Source organism: Penicillium canariense (assembly GCF_028826845.1).
Source record: "Penicillium canariense strain IBT 26290 chromosome Unknown utg000001l_segment0_segment0, whole genome shotgun sequence".
NCBI classification, from domain to species: domain Eukaryota; kingdom Fungi; phylum Ascomycota; class Eurotiomycetes; order Eurotiales; family Aspergillaceae; genus Penicillium; species Penicillium canariense.
Genome location: NW_026622728.1, coordinates 7569380 through 7588657, shown reverse-complemented (window position 1 = coordinate 7588657; position 19278 = coordinate 7569380). Strand labels below are relative to the sequence as shown.

At 55.6% G+C, this 19278-nt stretch overlaps 5 protein-coding genes across 5 annotated transcripts; 4 read left to right on the top strand and 1 right to left on the bottom strand.

Moving 5' to 3' along the window:
* Positions 1-4379: 4379 nt before the first annotated feature.
* On the top strand, positions 4380-6117 carry N7482_002620 (uncharacterized protein; the record flags this gene model as incomplete). The annotated part of the gene is made up of 6 exons (XM_056684745.1): positions 4380-4472; positions 4525-4726; positions 4784-5182; positions 5236-5418; positions 5472-5656; positions 5776-6117. 6 exons carry the CDS (start codon positions 4380-4382, stop codon positions 6115-6117), a joined length of 1404 nt encoding a protein of 467 aa, XP_056548351.1.
* A 1010-nt stretch (positions 6118-7127) lies between these two features.
* Positions 7128-11474, top strand: N7482_002619 (uncharacterized protein; the record flags this gene model as incomplete). Its single annotated transcript, XM_056684744.1, has 4 exons — positions 7128-7664; positions 7747-7926; positions 7988-8948; positions 9055-11474. The coding sequence occupies 4 exons, from the start codon at positions 7128-7130 to the stop codon at positions 11472-11474; spliced, it is 4098 nt and encodes a 1365-aa protein (XP_056548350.1).
* Positions 11475-12197: 723 nt separating this feature from the next.
* On the top strand, positions 12198-13536 carry N7482_002618 (putative protein N-terminal asparagine amidohydrolase; the record flags this gene model as incomplete). The annotated part of the gene is made up of 2 exons (XM_056684743.1): positions 12198-12381; positions 12491-13536. The coding sequence occupies 2 exons, from the start codon at positions 12198-12200 to the stop codon at positions 13534-13536; spliced, it is 1230 nt and encodes a 409-aa protein (XP_056548349.1).
* Positions 13537-15599: 2063 nt separating this feature from the next.
* On the top strand, positions 15600-16537 carry N7482_002617 (basic helix-loop-helix domain-containing protein; the record flags this gene model as incomplete). The annotated part of the gene is made up of 2 exons (XM_056684742.1): positions 15600-16128; positions 16194-16537. The coding sequence occupies 2 exons, from the start codon at positions 15600-15602 to the stop codon at positions 16535-16537; spliced, it is 873 nt and encodes a 290-aa protein (XP_056548348.1).
* Positions 16538-17776: 1239 nt separating this feature from the next.
* N7482_002616 (putative extracellular cellulase CelA/allergen Asp F7-like) lies at positions 17777-18958 on the bottom strand (the record flags this gene model as incomplete). The annotated part of the gene is made up of 2 exons (XM_056684741.1): positions 17777-18187; positions 18263-18958. The coding sequence occupies 2 exons, from the start codon at positions 18956-18958 to the stop codon at positions 17777-17779; spliced, it is 1107 nt and encodes a 368-aa protein (XP_056548347.1).
* Positions 18959-19278: the final 320 nt, after the last annotated feature.

Below are 19278 nucleotides of genomic sequence, written 5' to 3'. Positions count from 1 at the left end.
GATGGGATGATTGGACGATTGGACGATGCGATGTTGGCGTCAATGGTCAGTGGTGGGTGGAGCGTGGTGGGGGACGCAAACAAAGCCTCCGAAACCACCCCCTTACGACCTACAGTGGATATGGCGTGTGGCTCCCGCGCGACGTCAAGCTGGTGGCTATTATGCAGTGCTTTACACCGGCGTCGACATTGATATCGAGGCAGATGGAGGCAGTTATTGAGAATGACAAATATGTCCCTAAGTACGGGGTTTCGAGACAAAGGTTTTAGACTAGTGGTCATGCGACAACTCTAGGTCGATAAAATTCTCACTAGCACGGATCGAGACCAAGATGTGCTTGTGCTTCATTGATCGAGTTCCGCGTCGGGTTGCTTTGTGTCGTCGCTGACTCAATTTTCAGGCGCGGGCATAGCGGGTGACTGGCCCTGTCGCTCGACCGATCCGACAACCAAAAACGAAGGGCTCGGTTCCCGGCCACAAACGCAGGAAAGCGAAAACAGAAAGCGGGCACTGTCGCAGGACGAGAGGAGTAAAAGGCAATCGACATCGAGATCGATCAAACACGGCGCAGGTACAGTCCCTCTACTTGCGTTCGGCTCTTGTTTGCGCATGACACGGCCGCACTGCTCCATCGCGCGGGCTCCCGCAGCTCACAGTTGCCTGCTATCACTATCACCACCATGGGATGATGCTGAACTAGGAGAACAGGATTATACATCCCGGGCCTGGGTCGAGGGTAGCCAAGTGGCCCCTCCATCACCCCTCCACCCCCCGGGTCTCACCCGCCCGGGAGATGCACGCGTTGACGGCCGCTTGGGTAGATGGTGCCCTTGCCCTGGGCTCGCCGTAACGCCGACCCGGACTAGCCTCCCCAGGTGACCCGATGGGGCCCAAGAGAGAGGATGTTCTCCATACGTGACCCAAGGAGGCTATTGGTCGCTCATCAGTGCGCCCTGGTTCTCTCGGGGAACTTCGTTGGCTGGTTTGAGTTCGACGGGGGGAGGGGCAACAAAGGACCATTTGGCCGCTAAGACCACTAAAGACCGCTAGACTCCAGACCCGGAACTGCTTGGGAGACAAAAAGTACGGCGGCTAACCAGCGGGGGTCGAGATAATCGTAATCGACAGCCCTTTCATGAGGCAGCCTCTTAGCGAGCGTCGTGTTGGGCGATCGCCGGGCCATTGTTGGTCGAAATACGGCAGGACTTTTGTACTTCGAAGTATAGCCACTCCATGTCCAACTCCGGCATCGGTCTCGATTGGGTGCTAGAACGGTCTGATCTTCGTGTTCTTTATCTCGAACATGCGCGGCTAGACCACATCCCCGAGTCCATTCCGGTGCTTTTGTTCTTCCAATTTCCGTGCTGCCTCGTTTTCCCGGGCTTTGCGCACTTTGCTGTTCATGTGGCGAAGAGTCGCGGTCTGATCACAGGGGGTTCCAGCACCAGCTGAAATCGTGGCCAAGAGTGGCCAGCAACCAGCATATCCTGGCGAATGACCCCACGGGCCGTTTCTGTCATGTCGGCGACCGTCAAGCCGTGAGAAGAGTGTAGGGCCCAGGGGTGCCGATCGACCAGGGGGCAAACCATTACGGAGTACAGACGTCGGTCGTCCAGTTGGCGATGCGCCAATGGCAGCACTGGAACCGCCAACGCCGGCCCCCGAGAGTTGAGATATGTATAGCCTTAACCCTATCAACCCCAGACTGAGAACCACCACAGCAAGCCCTACTGGCGCGTCATTCTTCGACATCCCAGGGTCCGGGATGATGGGCCATGCACAAGCCCCATCTTGATAGGTTCGTGGAAACGACGGGGCCCCCTCCAAGCCCCCGGCACGCCCTCGGATGACCTCGCTTATTGGAGGCGGTCTTTGACAAACTAGCGCCGGGGCACATTGCATTCAGATCCGCCGATCGAGCTCGGCCGCGCGCTCTGTCAGCACTGGCTGGTTGGAGGGGTAATCTGATTGGAGTGCTATGGTGGGCTACACGTTGATCATTCGCGGGGAGCCTTTTTCCCCTTGCCTAGCACGCGATACGGGGGTAGATACGGTAATCAGGACGTAGACTGGTGTACTTCCGCCTGGCAGGCCTAGTGCCTGTGGACAAATCTGCAGGCGATTCCCAGTGTGCGGAACCTCCGAAGCTGAAGGTGATCGGCGCACCGTACCTTAAGAATAGCACCCACACTACCGGGCGTGGGCCCCGACGCAAGGCAGGGCTTGTGCGTGTTTGAACACGAACACTGGGGGACAGTATTCCGGTCGCTGGACCTGTGCCTGACAGCTCTGGAGGCGTAGATGGTGCGACCAGGGTTAAATGAGCTACGACGCTGCGAGGTCGCCAAACAAAGAGAACAGGCCCGAGGTCAGCGTGGATCCCGCGGGCTTGATCCCCCCATCAGAGTGCCTGAGCTTGAACTGTCAGTCTCAGAATAAGGAAGATGGGTCTAGTACGTTGATGGAGTCGTGTTGCCATGTCAATATCAATAGTACCATGGGGAAAACGGTTAGAACCATCGCGGTGGTTGCCTCGCCCTGGGAGCCAATGGCACAGGACCCCTATGAGAATAGGGACAGTCACTCCCAACTTTCAACTTGATCCTCCACAGCCCGTAGTGACTACCAAAGAAATGGAGAGTTTCCAGTGGTGTGGGTGGGGGGACGAGCGAGAGGCGGACGATCGATAATCGGCAGCGCCACGCTGCTTGGGGAGAGGGGGGGTGGGGGGCCGAGGAACGGACTCGACGCCAAAGCGGGACTGTCAATGGGAAATAAAACGGAGCAAAAGACCGTAGAAAAGAGGAAATAAAAGCAGGCAGATTCGGACCATCCTGTCATGGCGATCTACCCTAAAAGTCGAATCCGACAGGGGTGCCAAATCGGGAAGCGGACTTTGTGCATTAGTTTTGTTAGTTTTGTTAGACTGCTCAGTGCTTTTCTGCTTGTCGCCTTCCTAAGGGTGGTTGGCATCCTCACTACTGCATGTCCGCCCTCCACTGCGCCAATCTCGCTGCGACCTGCATAGCGCGATCAGGATAATTAAAATCAATTATTATTCTTTATGATTTATGATTTTCTCGTTCCTTAGCTGCTGCTGGGGATCCCCCGGCTTTCCGATGACCCTCGGTCCTCAGGGATCATCCTGGCTTGCTGTGGCACAGTTTGCGCGATGCTCGCTGGACTTTACGACCTCGTACTTCTGGCCGAAAAAAATCCCTAAATTCAAATTCAAATAAATTCGAAAATCGAAAATCGAATAATCCCCAAACTCCCCCCCCCCATGGCTCTGGGCCGCGCAACTTGAAATAGCCCTGCACATCTCCCTCCTCCTCCCCCCAAGCTGCCAATTTCCCATTTCCATTTTCATGGTTCTTCTTCTTGACTGTGGAAAAGGAACAAAATCAATTTAAAGCCCCCTCTCTCTTCCCCCTTCTTCGAGAGCTGTTCTTTTATTTTCTACTTCCGCTTTGACCCACCTTCGACCCCGTTGCTCAAGCTTCCGTGGTTCCATACTTAATCCTGCCCGCCTCCCCTCCAGGGTCCCATCTAGGCGTGCCAAAAAATATTTGATATACAACCAGGCCATCCCCATCCGGTGTGACCATATCAATCCAACCGCAGTCCAGTCCCGTCCCGGTCCGGTTCAGTCTCCGGCTTGCAGCACTGTTCCAACCTGGGCCCTACCCGGGAACACAAGAGAGTGGAGTATATTCCTCTCGTTCCTGCGTCGCCCTCTTTCCGTCGGTTGCAGACAGCAACTACTCTCTGCGGTCTTCCCTCGCATTGCGGATATAGCTCGATCAGCATAGCTTTCTGGTTGTCGAGCGAGCTAGCCAGTCAGCTGTCACACCACCTCCACACCCCAGCTTCTCTGCTTCTCTCTACTTCAAAAAAACGGTAAGTGATGATTATCCCTGCATAACAACCCAATCTTGGTCTGGTTCGCAATAAGCTTGACTTCGAGCCGTTCGCGGGTTGGCAGTTGTCGGTGAGACAGCCTCCCGTCGGAAGAGCCGCCGTTGGGGATTGACGGGGAACGGTCAGGAATGGCGGCTTCTCGGAATGGCTTGATGCGGTTTGCATGTCATATCACAAGGTTCGAATTTGGAGTGCAAAGGCTAAAGGCTGCTGGAAAATCTAGACCCTCTCACGCGCTAGTTTCACTCTATAAGAAGGACTGTTTCCGTCTTTCTTGAGAGCGCCGGCGCTGCAACAGACTTGTTTCTGTTCCTTGGACACGTGGTATACTTGTTTGACTATCGATACTACATCTTGAATTTGCTGGGGCTTCTACTCGACAAGAGGACCAGCCTCATTCACGCAGTACTGTGTGATCAAATTTGGCCACGGCTCCGCGATCCCGGATACTCGACACCATGGTTTACAGCAAGCCGAATACGTCTACTGGCGCTATGAAGCGCTCTGCTTCCGCCCTTCATGAAGGCGCTCCTGGGTGGGATGTCGCTCCCGTGAGTTTAGTCCCACAGAAGGAGGGAAATACAGTAGTTAACCGTACCCCAGCCCATGATGACCCCATCGCGTTCATCTTTCCGCCTGCCATATGCGCACTACGCCCTGATCTACCTCGACAATGACGGCAAGCTCAAGGTGGACGAGTCTGCCTCGATCCAGGAGCAAAATTCCACCGTTTTCACCCCAGAGGTCCGCCAGAACTTCCTCGAGATCCTTGGTGAACGCATTGGCTTCCACCAGCCCATTCGCCGTAAGTCCTGATTGGAAGTTTGGTCCCGCGATGGTCCTATCTAAATCAACAATATAGGTACCTTGGACGCATCCCCTCGCCGTGTCCGCCGTCGCCGTGGCAATGCGCCTGGCTCTGGCATCGTCGACGACCGCCTGGCCGACGCTGGCTCGGACAGCGATGACTTCTCCCCAAATGGCTCCAACGAGATGGTCCCCCTTCGCATCGGCGATACCTCCAAGGTTATGAGTTACTACGAGGGTGCCCTGAAGCACTTCCAGCAACTCAACTGCCGCATGGTCGCCAAGGCCTTCATCAAATTCATCGAGCCCCGCAAGCAGGTCCGACACCCTTACAACGGCGGTAAGCCTCCACCAGGCTCGGCTCCCGGCACGACTGGCGACCCCGAGAAGACTAAGCCCGAGTGGTGGCCCCCGGGTGTCATGCACAAGGAGCCTGACCACCTGCGAAAAGAGTGTATGTTTGATACCGGTTTTGATCCTCTCCATCTTTTCTGACGACATCTTTAGACCGCATTGAGCTTCTGCTTCATATCATTCGCAAACTTGGTGGCCATGGTATCACAGCCGATAAGCTGAAGGAGGTCGCTGGCGACACAAAGCGCAGTCTGAAGCACGCGTCCCATGTGGAGATCATCTATGAGATCCTCCGAGTGCGCAAGATGGAGGAGCGTTTTGAGCGCGGAGAAGTCGGTATGAAGAGCTCCAAGAAATCCTACTTGCATATTAATCCTGACATGGTTTAGATTCCAACATGGTCGTCTATGTGATGAACCGAGGACCCAGCCCTAAGGGTGATGAGGACGAGGAATCCAACGAGGGCACCGTTACCGCCATCGAGGGCCCCGAGTCCATCGAGGACGGCCTTCTGACTCCGACTTCCTCGATCGCACAAAACGCTTCGCTGACGACTCCCATTGATACAATGCCCGTACCAACGCGGTCTCTCTCAACCGGCTTCTCCATCCCGCAGCCGCTTAGCTTCGACGCCCCTCGACAAGACCGTCCCTACTACGCCACCCCCCCCACTACATAGACTCATTCTCGCAGTCCATGCTTAGCACCCCGGTCACCGCCGAGATGATCAGCCCGCACGACGTCTCAGTCTTCGATTACTCCAACTCCCACCCATTCCCGAGTTCAACACCGGACCAAAAATACGACACCTGGGCCCCCACCTTCCGTCAGAATATCTTCAGCCCGGTGGACTACAACACCCCCGCTACGACACATGGCCTGCCACCACCCGCGATGCAATACCATATGCCCATGGCATCGCCAGCCCAGCTCCACGACATGACGCCCATGGATTCGATGGGCCAGCGGGCCCTACCCTTTCGCACTGGCTCGCTGGGTCACCCGCACGAAATGCCTCTCCCCCACCCAGCCTAAGCATGCACCAACGGACGGGCAGGTCCCGGTTGACGAACGCCCCGGCAACCAATGGCTAAAAGAGGTGCACGGGTTTTAACGACTTCGATGACTGAATGGCTCTGATTTCCATACCATACCATATCACATGAAAGCACTTGATACAGGGGCTTGGCTTGTTGAAGGAGTTCCATTTCCATTTTCATTCTTGTTTATCTTTGTGAATAAAAAATAGGTCGGTGTCACCAGGAAAGAACCGCGCAGATATGGGGTATGGGGTTCTTTTTGGTTTTTGTGTTTGACAATATCTGGATTCTGGATTCTGGATTCTTTGTTGTTTTGGTTGCGCTGCGTTTTGCTTTTCATATATCTTCCGGCTTTTGTGGTCTTCCTCTCGCTTCTTTGTCGCCTTTCCGTCCTTCGCTAATACTGTGATATGTTTTTCCACTTATCTTTTTCGTGATCTCTTCGTCATGTATATGGATTAATTTTATAGTTTCCCTGGTGTGTATGCTCTCTGGGGCTTCTGATTTTCGATAAACAATCTTGTCTGGTCGATCTATGAAATCTTTTTATTGAAATTACCTCTGCCTTTTTCTTGCCTAGTACCGTAAATGAATGAATGGATAAATGGATGGTAGGCTACCAGTTACAATCCTAGTACGCGAATCAGTGACCGGCTTCCCTGCCTCCTGCCTCTGGATTTAATTACCAGGTAATAGGTTGTCATCGCTGCCTGGAGAAAGCGAACAATGTGCAAGCCGTGCATCGTAGTTGTTGAGTTCATTGTCCACAGGTATATGGATGCCTTAAGGCAACATCGAGGCTGACGGCTGCCCGTAGTCACCTGATCTATCCGCGCGGCTGGTCGTTGTGGACCCCGTCAGCCGGGGCCTCTGAGCTCACGCAGTGCTTTATCTCGAGGCTCCTTTGTTAACTCCGCCGCGCTGTACGTTTTCCATTGCTCGCCCCCAAGTGTCGCTAGAATACTCTAGCAGAGCTGACCTGGATGCAGGCCGAGCGAGGATAGAATGGCGAGCCCGTTCAATCCGTTTGCTGGCCGCGGCCAGAAAACCGGAGAGGCAAGCACTACCGGACGTGGACGAGGGTCAGCGCAAGGGTCACAGTCCCATCCGAGAGGTGGCTCGGATCGAGGAAACAAATGGGTCGCACGGGGACGAGGGCGAGGAGGACGGGGACGAGGAGCAGATGGGACCCTGTCATCTCGTGGGCGCGGCGCGGGCGCTGCGGCCAGAGGCGCGTCTCGTGCCGCAAGCTTGACCCCGGAGACCTCGTCGGTAGCCGAGAGCACCACCAACTCGCCATTTGCGCAATTGAGCCACCAAAATGCACCCTCGACCGTGTTCGGCGGACAGCCAGCCCCGAATAAGTCACCTTTTGCGGGCGTGGGAGCTGGTACCGCCGCTCGGAACAACACCTTCAGCCCCGGCGCGGCTCAACACAACTCTCGACAGTCGTCAGCAGTCAATGGCAATGGAGGTTCAGGAAAATCAGTGTCCATTGAGGATACATCGATGTCGGGCTCTTACCAGGATCGCTACGAACAGGTCAGCAAACCCCTCCTCTTACTCCGAAAGCGAGCTCGAATGCCGCGAACCGCGAACGGCCAGACTCTAACCCCCTCCCCAGCTGAAAGTCGACCGGGCGAAGCAACGACAAAGGGCGATCAGAGCGGGACTGATGGCCGACCCGAATCAGCCCACCTCGTTGAACAAGGCCATCACGCCCGTAGGCACTTGCACCAGCATGTGTCCCGAGTTTGAGCGGGTGGAGCGCATCGTCCAGAAGATGGTGGATAAAAGCGAAAAGGTATGTTGCGCGTGCGCATTGGCTCACTGTGACTTGACCCGCTGACCATTCTCTACCCCAGTATCTGGACCCGTCAACGAATTCCATGCAGAATATGGAAGACAAGATGCTTAAACGTTTTCGACGTTCCGCGGCTGGCTATGATGAGCAGCTCCCCTCCGATATCCGTACCCCGAAGACGCTTCTGCAGACCACCAATTACTTGATTCGACATGTCATTGGTGGAAATGAACCTCTGGGCATCATCCACAAATTTGTCTGGGATAGGACACGGTCGATTCGCAATGATTTCTCCGTTCAGCAGGTCACCCAGGAAGCCGACGTCAGGATCGCTGTGTTGTGCTTGGAGAGAATTGCCCGATTCCATATCCTATCGCTTCACCTACTCTCCAGCCCTGCGAATGAGGAGCAGTTTGATCGCCACCAGGAACGTGAACAGCTTAACAACACCATGTTGTCGTTGATGTACTACTACGATGATAATCGTGGACGTGTCATGTTCCCCAATGAGGACGAGTTCCGTGCATACTACATCCTCTTCTCCATCCACGACCAACGGCCCGATCTCGAAGCCCGTGTACAGAAGTGGCCCCCAGCACTACTCAACTCCCCTCGCGTTCAGGTGGCATTGGACCTGTATGCAGCAGCTTGCAACACATGGGAGTACCAGGGTACTTTGGATGCGCGTCGACCCAATGCTATTGCCCAGGGGTTCTACGCGCGCTTCTTCCACATAATCGACTCGCCGAGTGTGTCTTACCTCATGGCCTGCGTGGCTGAGATCTATTTCAACCACGTCCGGCAGACAACCATTCGTGCGATATGGAAGGCTTACTGTCGAATCCCGGCGTCGCAGCAGCACAAGAACGATGAGTGGACAATAGATCAATTAACCAACGTGCTGCACTTTGACGACGACGATCAGACGATCAAATTTTGTGAGGAGCAAGACCTCCAGCTGGCTGAGAATGCGAACGGCCAGATGTATCTCAACTGGGGCAATCGCCCTGTTGACTCTGTCGGTAAGTACTTGAGTACCCTGAGATGGAGAATCCGGCGCCATTTCCCCTCACTTGCTTGCTTTCATCCCGTCCGTTATCCTTTTACCCCATCTAACCTGCTCTCCAGCATTCTCACCCTCTTCCGAGCACGCCTTCTCGGAGACGTACGTCGAGTCAAAGCGTGCAGGTCGAGTACTGGTTGCCGTGGTTCTCGGAATGACCGTTAGAGAGGCCGCAGCGATGGGCATGATTGACGAGTCGGCTGTGCCCGAGCGTATGCAACAGTCTCCGGTGCTATCGCCTGCTCAACCGGGACCGGAGGACTCCCTCTTTGTCAGTGACAGGGAGAACACGACTCCTGCTCCTTTGGTAGAGATTATACCTCCGTCTCTGGACGGTGAGAACCCGGATTCGGCTTCACCCACAAAGAGCGCCTTCAACGTCTTCCAGCAACCGACATCCTCTCCCTTTGGGAACCAAACTCAGCCTCCTCTGCCTGCGGCACCGGCTACAAATCCTTTCGCCTCGATGTTCTCCAGCACTGAGGCCAACAAGGCATCGGAACCTGCACCAGCGAACCCATTTGCTGCAAAGATTTCACCATCACCTTCTCCTTTCAATCTCCCGAAACCAGCCGGCTTAACTCAGACGGCCAAGGACAACCCAAGGGAAGCTCCGAACCCATATGCAGATTCTCTCATCATCTCTCCGGAGCTCTCTCAAACAGCACCGAAAGTGAGCACAGCTGCTAACCCCTCGGCGTTCACCTTCCCTAAGTCGGTGGAGACAGTTGGAAATGAGAGCGCCTCTGGATCCTCATCTCCCTTTACGTTTCCCAAGCCGACTGAGACAGCTGCGAAGGTGACCACGCCTGTTGCTTCAACTAATCCATTTGCTGCATCTTTGTCTGCTTTTGCACCTATAAAGCCGTCGGGGCCGGCAGATAATGCTGATGCTGCTACTACTGCTTTCTCCGCTCCTCAGCAGGCAGATTCATTATTTTCGACATCGAAGCCTCTGTTCCCTTCTACAGAGGCCAAGGATACTATTTCCACAAAGCCGGCAGAGCGTTTGACTGCTACACCATCTCTTTTCAAGACAAACTCCTCTCAGCCTTCTACGGATTCCACCCTTTCCCCGTCCTCCTCACCCTTCACATTCCCTACCTCTACATCTACGCCCTCATCTCAACCCCAAACAGCCGCATCAATCGCTGCAGAAGCTAGCTCGAACCGACAGACTTCTAGCGTCTTCGAGTCGGCCAAATCATCGCCATTCGGTGGATTCTCGCAGTCTTCCCCGTTCCAGCCCCCCAAGGCACCTGCTTCTAAAGAGAAAGGAATCTATGAAGCTGAAGAAATTTCTGTACCTGCCACTCAGCCCGGAGAGCTTCAGCCTCCATCAGCGACAGATCCAGCACCGATTCCAAAGCTCTTTGGTCCGACGGCTGGATTGTCTGGTTTCTCTGCGTTCCACAACCAGAAGCCTTTGTTCCCCTCTGCAAGCACGAATGATACCATCCAGTGGGCAACATCGGCAAATGGAAAGGCTTCAATGTTCCCTCCAGCCAAGTCTAGTCCATTTGCGCAGCCGTCGAAGCCCAAGCAGGACGGTTCCGCATCTGCTATATCGCAAAAGCCTTTCCCAACCGGGGCCGCTGCGAAGAGTCCAGAACCGATAGAGCCCGCTCTGTCAGTCTCACAGCTGGAGCAATCCACCACCTCTCTCAGCTCAAGCCAGGCTTCCGCCACCTCCGACACTCTCTCATGGCGACCTCCTCAGACCGAAGAGGAAAAACAGGCTGTATGGGATAGGATTCTCCGGCGCGCAGAGGAGAAAGTAGAGCGCAAGGAAGCCAAGCGGAAGCGGAAGCGCGCTCTTGAAGAACGGGCCCTGGCCACATCGACTCGTGAAGAACCCGGTGCAAAAGTATTAAAGGTGTCGTCGGATTCCACTGAGTCATCACCACCTCCTAAGACATTCTCCCTCGCCGAATCCTCCATCAAAGCTCTGCCAACCCTGCCGGTCCTGGAACGCGCCAAGGCCCTCATTGAGCAAAAGTCTGTCTATGAGCCCGATCCCGAGATTGCAAAGAAACGCCAACGCCAGATCGATGAGGACGAGATGCTTCTTAATTCTGCTCGCATCGCAGCCGAGCAATTGCGCACCGGACCCAAGATCTTCGACGAGGTGTCGCCGCAAAGCATGGCTGACTACAACGCATATCATGAATACTGGGCGGAACGTGGGAAGCGAACCCGCTCCTATAGCAGCCTCAGCCCTTCGGTCACTCCCTACGCGCAGAGCGCCTCGCCGCCAGCGTTCCCGCGCCATCCTTACGAGGTTGCTTATGCACCCGATACGCCTTTGGGTCTCGGGAGGACAATGTCTCGGACAGAGTACCGCATTCGAATGACTGGTGGCCACGGGCTGGCGTACAAGCCGCTGGACTACTCCCGTCTGAAGAATCGGGGAAAGGGGAGTAACCCCAGTAACCAGGGCCAGGATATGGATCAGGGGAAGAACGGGTTTTCGCAGAGTCGTTAAGGGCTGGGTTACATGCATTATGGAAGGCGAGTGGAGAGCCGGGATTTGCATCATACGAGAAGGGGCGTTTGTTGATAACCATGTTTGATATATGATCGTAGCTGCGGACGAACTGTCCGGTTTACTGCACATTGCATGGTGTTCGGGCGATTCGATAGTACATACCCGATTCATTTTTTTTTGGTTTTCAATTACCCGACCTGTGAGAAAATTCGCATGGGAATATTGCTATCCCTGTTTTTAGTTTCCTTCGCAAGCGTCCCTTATGTAGTTGTTTAGATTGGTTTGATCCAACCCATCCAGCCAGGACGGAGTCATTCAATAGCTACTTGGGAGGTCGATGCGGGGGACGCGCATCCTCAGGCACCAACTGCGTCTCCATCCCGCGTCCCTGCAGCATTGCACGTCCTCCCGACTGGATGCCACCCGCGACATTCGCAACCTTTGATCTCCATCGCGATCTATTGTATTGATATATCACCTGCAAACAACAGTTTAGAACCCCCAAGGGATCAACGTTCGACCCTTGTTGACATCATTCTGGCAATCGCAGACACCACACCTGTCCGCTTCGGGCCAAGGATACTAAGATCTCGCGTGAGCACAGGGTCCAGAGTATTCCCGGGTGCTAACTGCGTCCACCCGACCTATCGACGGTTGCATCCAAGGCCAGCTGTAGCTCTCTGTCAACCGAGGACCTTTTCCACCTCCCGCTTATTGGGGATGAGGATTGCGACGCTGCAATTCGCCCCAAAGCTGGGTGATGTCGAGGGGAACATCCAGAGGGCGAATGCACTATTGAAAAAGGGCAAGCACACCTCGCTCGCCGGGCAGGATATTGGGATCGGCATTGGAATCGATATTTTGCGTCCTGATATTTTGGTATTGCCGGAGCTGGCATTGACGGGTATGTCCGAGTCGCATCGGATCGGCCATGCGTTTGTGCCCAACTTATACCCCTTCTCATCCAATGATCTCCTCCCACAACGATGCCATAGACTGACGGTTGTTTCCAGGATACAATTTTCCCTCGCTGGATGCCATTAGGCCATATCTCGAGGCCGCTGGCACAGGTCCCAGCGCGTCCTGGGCGCGTGAAACAGCCAAGCGCCTGCGATGCAAGGTCTGCGTGGGCTACCCGGAGATCGAGCACGCACATGGAACAGAGCCATCTAGGTGCTACAACTCTCTCCTCGTGGTTGACGAGACCGGTGCGGTCATCCATAACTACCGCAAGAGCTTCCTGTACTTCACCGACGAGACATGGGCCGCTGAAGGCAGCGTGGAACAGGGATTCCTCAAGCTGCTATTTCCGCGGGCAGCGCCCAAGGCAGATCTCACGGGCGAGAGAGGCCGCGAAACAGAAGCAGACCTAGACCCCGAAACCGAAACACACCCGGCCAGACAAGTGCCCACTTCGTTGGGCATCTGCATGGACATTAACCCCTACAAGTTTGAAGCACCCTACACAGCCTACGAGTTCGCCAACCGCGCGCTGGACTCGCAATCCCAGCTGGTCATCTTATCGATGGCCTGGCTGACGATGCTGAGCCGCGACGATATCGCCGCGCTGGACGGGAACCCCGATATGGATACGTTCACCTATTGGCTGAATCGGTTCATGCCGTTCCTGGAAAAGAAAATGCTGCATTCGGGGGACCTCGACGACGTCAGCGGCAACGGCAACCCTGCGGGCGCTGGTGCAGACGGCCATGGCGCCAACGCCCGCGCGATCAGGAGGACTGTGATTGTTCTCGCCAATCGCGCCGGGGAGGAGCCTCCGGCAGATGATACCAAGCCACCGGCGCGGTATGCGGGGACGAGCGCCGTCATTGCCGTGACGCAGCGGCCTCGCCGCGGTGGGTCCGGGTCACGGGTCGGGGGTGAGGAGGAAGGTGAGGGCGCCTTTGAGGCGAAGATCGCCTGCTGGGACTTGCTGGGGGCGGGGGAGGAAGGCATTTGTTTCGCGGATACCACAGCCGATCCGAAAATGGTGTTTGGGTTGCAGAGGAAGGGGAAAGGGAGTTCTGACTCGAGCTCGGAGGGATCGGGAGGCGACTGACGGAGAGGAGATGGGGGAGCAGATGGGGGGAGGTGTGAGACATCTCCTCGTGGGACGGAGGTTGGGCAGGTGTGGGTGTGGTTGCCTGCTTTGCCTGGAGGGCCCGACACCGCGTTCTCTATGGTAGCATGCGACTGGGATAGTATGATGCTCTACTACTGTAACCGGGAGGACTAGACCTAGGACCTAGGGGATGATATCCAACCCCCCTTCCATGATATCGTCTATACTTTTATACTTCTATGCAACGACTGCATGGTCCCCAACGGGAGATTTCACGCGTTGATCTCCGCTAGGTTACCTCCTCGTTGGATGATCGTATGGGAGATCGACCTCTGCAGCAACCGCCGGGCCCACCTTATTCCATCGGTCTCATGACCGGACGATCCGCTCACGGGCCAGAAGTGACGAATTTGCACAGTTGACGGAGTATGGAGCAGAGGGAGGGACGGGCCATCGGGTGCAACCCTCAACCCTCCAGCAGGAGGATGCTGGAGGGGGAGGGGGTGATATCTAGGCCTCTCGTGTGATGAGGGTCCACATGCCTTGCCCTGTCCGCTATGCCATCCATGCGGATCCCCAAGCAATCGGGCCAGTGGCTTCTACGAGGTATGCGCGGTATGTCGGGTTGGGTAGACCCTGCAAGCGCAGACGGAGTATGGCGTGCATCCCCTCGCATAACGGCATCCGTAGTCGCATCTTGGATCCCGCAGCAGCTCAGCCACCACTCCGTTCACCAGTTCAATGAGCAAGTTGACTGGCTATCAACTGCTATCCGCCAACCTCAGCGCCATCGTCTCAAGCAGATCGGTCGAGGCCCGTCCAGCGTGGTGGCCCGTGCGGGGGCTGGCCCCCCTCCACACGTGATTTGGGGGGTGGTCAGCCAATCAGCGGAGAGGACTGCGGAGTGTGCGAGGGGCACGGGATCCCAGCACATGACTGGACATCCGGAGTCGTTGGTGGTGGGCGACAAGAGGGGTGACGGTTGGCCTTGGGTCTACCCTTTCACAGTTTTGCTGGACGGTCGATAAGAGTGCGAAATCATTTGGATGTCCCTTCTTCGATAGAGAAATAGCATATGGCAGAATCAAACAGGACTGGGTGTTCCGAATCGCAGATCACTCTATCCTGATGCTGGACATGATTCGCGGGCAGCGCACCGGGCAGACGCGTTGCTGACCTAAAAAAAAACAGGGGCACAGTCAGGTGACCCAGCACCCCAGTTCTGCATAGGTAGTTGCTGTGCCTCCCCCTACTGCTCGCGCACCTCCTCCTCTTCCACGTGAGCAGTCCCTCTCGACTCGGCCGCGCGACATCCCTAAAGAGCATCCCTTTTTCATGTAAAATCGCCTGGTTTGGTCTCATTGTCGAAGTGATTTGACCCTCCGCGATCCTCCCTGCCAACTTCCTCCCCCTTTCATTTTGGGGTTTCAGTTTCGAAGTTCCGACATCGCGAAACAACGTGACTTCTGGTCTTGTTATTGTCCGTGGCAGGTGACTTCCTGTCAGGTGATAGATAGGATCATCCAAGGTAACAACTCCATCGGCCCTAATGCTCCCTCCCCTCTGCACGGCATCACGGCTTGGTCTTCCCTCAGTGCGCGCTCTGCTCCCCCGGCGCCGCTGCCTGAAGCCATCCCCCTCTCTGCCGATGGCACCCCCTGCATGTGTGTTGTCGGTCGCCCGCAGCCATGACGCGCCTCTGATGTCTTCGCGACTCCGCCAGACGGCCGGTCGTGGACAGTGTCAGGCTTTTAAAACCAACGGTCGCGTCGCGGTTGACGTCGGGGAGGGCTCCAGCGGCGATGAACCCAGCTGGATGCTTTCCCGCCCCGGGGGCTGTCGACCGGGCGCGTCGGCTTCACGCGTTTTTGGTGTTTACCCGGAGGCAGACTCTTGATCCTGCCGAGGAAGGGTGCGACGTGTTAATCGCGCACTCAGCGTGGACACCTCACTAACTGCTGCCTTTCGAATCATACACTTTTGGCCTCAATGCTTTCTCGCTGGCTCGCCCTTCGATGACTAACCTTCTCGCTGCTTCCCAGGACTCTCCGCACTAGATCATGTCCGACCCCACCATGAACAGCCCAGACGGTGCCGGCGGCAAGCGCAAGCGCGAGGGCTCTGATGATCTGGGTCACGACACACAGCGTCTGAACCGCTCGTCGCACGGCAGTAACGGCAGCATGCCGGACAACCAACACAACTTCGGCCACTCGATTGGCTACGACCACGGGCTCGGTAACGCAGGGTCCGAGCTGAACATCGACCAACAGATCCTCCAGCATGTGGGCCAGAATGGCTTGTCTGATGACAATGCGCTCACTGCCAATGCGAAAGCTGCGCTGGCCGCACACGCCCCTCAGCACAAGTACCCGCCGCCCCCGGATACCGCGGCATTCGACGCCAACAACTTGACGCAGGGCTTGAACTTTGGTGATGATATGGGCCAGGGGCCTATTCCCGGTGCCCACAACCACAACTCCACAGCCGCCGCCGTATACGCTGCTCGTGAGGCGCAGAGCATGAACCAGAAGCCCACTGTCGGTTCTCCCGAGTGGCACCAAATCCGCAAGAACAACCACAAGGAGGGTATGTTCGATGTCCATTTCCATGTGTTCTGCCGACTTGCTAACCACCCCACCTCCCCCTTCTAGTTGAGCGACGGCGACGTGAAGCTATCAACGAAGGCATTAATCAGATTGCCCGTCTCGTACCGAACTGTGACAAGAACAAGGGTGCCATCCTGCAGCGCGCCATCGAGTACATCTGCCAGCTCCAAGAAGAGAAGAAGAACATCGACGAGCGGTTCGAGCAACACAGCCTCACGGCCAACCATGCCATCAACGAGATCAGCGGCTCCAACCAGAAGTTGAAGCAGGAGGTCAGCCGGCGCAATAACATTGCCCTCAAGTGGCTTCAACGCTGCCGCGATGCCGGCCTCGACTTCGATGATTACGAGGAGGCGAAAGAATTAGAGACCCTGGAGGGAATGGAGTAAGCTGACTCTGCTGACCGGTTCGTTTTTTCTCGTCTACATGTGATGTGCTACGACCGTCTCGTTGCGTTTTCGGTGGTTAAGATTTTGAACATACCCTCGTTCCTGTTCTCTCTGGTTATTCAGGGTTTATTTTTTTTTCCCTTGCCCTTCTTTTTCCATCCCCTTGTGGACTGGACCTGGACACGGTGGCTTACACTCGGGACCTCTTTTTGTTGTGTTCTTTTAACCCATGCGACTGCAGCCTATTGTTACCGGTAGGCTTATGCTGTAGTCTCGCAATGGTCGTCTATCTTGTGGCTTTGGCTTGGTGCGGCGTACTCTGTTTGACCCGAATTCTGATTCTGAGCAACCCCCCTCTTCTCTCTGATTTGTGTATGTTACCGAGCTCTGGTATCACGATATTTTTTATTTTATTTTCATCGTTAATGGTCGGGCCGGCGAAATCTATGGATGGGTTGGGTTTGTCTGGATGCCACGCTGCTGTTGGTATAATGCAAGTTTTTACTTATCTTTTCTCTCTGGGGTTGCTACGTGTATGTGCGTGTAGACTGGACAGACGGGCATTGTAATACAGTTGCTTTACATGCCAGTCTATTGTTACCGCTCTACAACTCCCCCCAGCTTCGCGGCCCACGCAACTGATACGCTAGTCGTCAGCCGACTGAAGGCAGAACTAGAGAACGTAGATTCTGCACACGGGCCCTGACCGCCGAAGGATACAACGGATGCTCCTGATGTTGTGTCCGATGCTTGCTCATTACTCGCCTATGGGCGAGTGGATGAGCCCTCCGGCTTCAGAGAGGGTCATACTTTCATGCTCTTGTCGAGGGTGTCGAGCGCCTCGATCGATAGAGGTACCTGATCCTTGGATCTGGGGTATTGCACACGCGTTGGGTCGTCGAGGTACCCGGATAACCCGAGCTGTCTCCGCGCTCTCTCTAGGCGAGTAGTCCCTTGTCTCGCTTACTCCCGTGGCTGATCCAAGGGTGCTATACTGGTGGTATTACAAAGCCAGTCCAACGACCACTGCTCTGCTCTGTATTACTGCAATGGGTACGGCTTCTCCATAGGCCGGGCAAGCACTAGGCGGAAGCTAGCATCAATTGCGGCAATCCTCAACTGCTAGGTGTCGGGATGGGATGCCTACCGATGACCGGGGGTGATGGAGTATGTACTGTAGCTTCCGGTCTCTAATTACTCTAACCCCGCACGGAGAATACATACATTTAATTTCAGATTTCACAGGTTAGAAGAAGCCGTAATCTCTGAGCCAGAAGCGCAACCAACGCTCTTCACTACAACAGTGTTCCCAGACTCGCCCGTGACACGGACATCCACGGTGTCGGTACCAAAGCCCGACGACTGCTCGAAGTAGTTGTACGAGGTGCGCGAGGTGCTCTGCCAGGAGCTGCCGCCGTCGGTGCTAACCTCCAGCTTGGTGACGGGCTCGTTGGCGTTGACCACCTGCATGGAGAACCAGTACTGGGAGGTGCCGTCCTTGTTTCTCAGCTGGAGGGGCCCGTCGAGGTCGCACGCGGTGTACTCCCAAGTGATGTCGATCTCGCCAGCGGAGATGTCGGACAGCTCGGCGAAGGCGTTCTGGAAGAGGTCGAAGTGGCCGGCCGAACACTCGGGGCATTCGTCGACGACCTGAGTGAGGTTGATGAGCACCGTCACAAGAGTTTTAAGAATGAAGCGAGCGGACTCGGATCTGTTTTAACTTACCATTGCCTTGATGGTGTTGCCGGCGGGACCGGTGACAGCGACACAAGCGCCGCACTTGGCGGCATCATCCCACACGGCACCGGAGAAGGCAGTGCCGAACAGGTTGCTGGGCAGGGTGTAGCCGGAGTAAGAGCAAGATCCACCAGCGATATTGCCGCCGTAGAAGGTAGCTTTGCCGGAAGAGCCACCCGCGGTGGAAGAAGTAGAAGTAGAGGTGGTAGCAGCTTGAGCAGTGGAAGCAGAAGAGGTAGCCTCCTGGCTGGTAGTGGGAGCAGCGGTCTCCACGGCGGCGGCGGCATTTTGCGTGGACAATTCCGCGACGACCGCAACAGCAGGCTGCGTAGTCGTGGTGGCTGGAGTCTCGGTCGTCGGCGCTGGAGTAGCGACAGTCGCCGGTGCGGGAGTAGAAGAGGAGGTCGAAGCAGCAGCAACATCGCCGCCCACAGACGTAGAGGAGTCAACCGGAGCCGGGGCCTGAGTCTGCACAGTCGCGATAGGCGAGGACGTGCTCGTGGTCTCTGGAGCCGCGGGAGGCGTAGGAGTGAGGTACACCGTGCTATAGCTAGTATAGGTGCTCATGGTGTAACCCTTGGGGCACTGGCCGTTCTCATGGCGCCCAACCAGAGGGTTGGCGGAGACAGTAGCGGCGGCGCCGAAGAGAACGGCGCCGATGCAAGCGAAGCGCTGGTACTTCATTTTGTAAAAGTAAATTTCAGGAGTCCGGCTGAACGAAGATAAGAAATGTAAACAAAGATCGCAAAGGTCGGTCACCGACAGAATCGAATTGGATGGAAGAATTGGAAGCACGCTTCACTGTACAAAGATCAGACAGCGACAAGAAAGAATGGACGTCTAGATGTCGAATCTCAGACTTGGAATGAATGGCAGCTGTCGCAGACAGGTGAGCGTGAGAAACCAAAAGGGAAAAGAGAGAAGAAGAAGGGAGAAAGGGTTCAATAGGTCATCATAACTAACTGCCGGTCAATGGGGCGAAACAAGCCCACCAGGTTAGAATC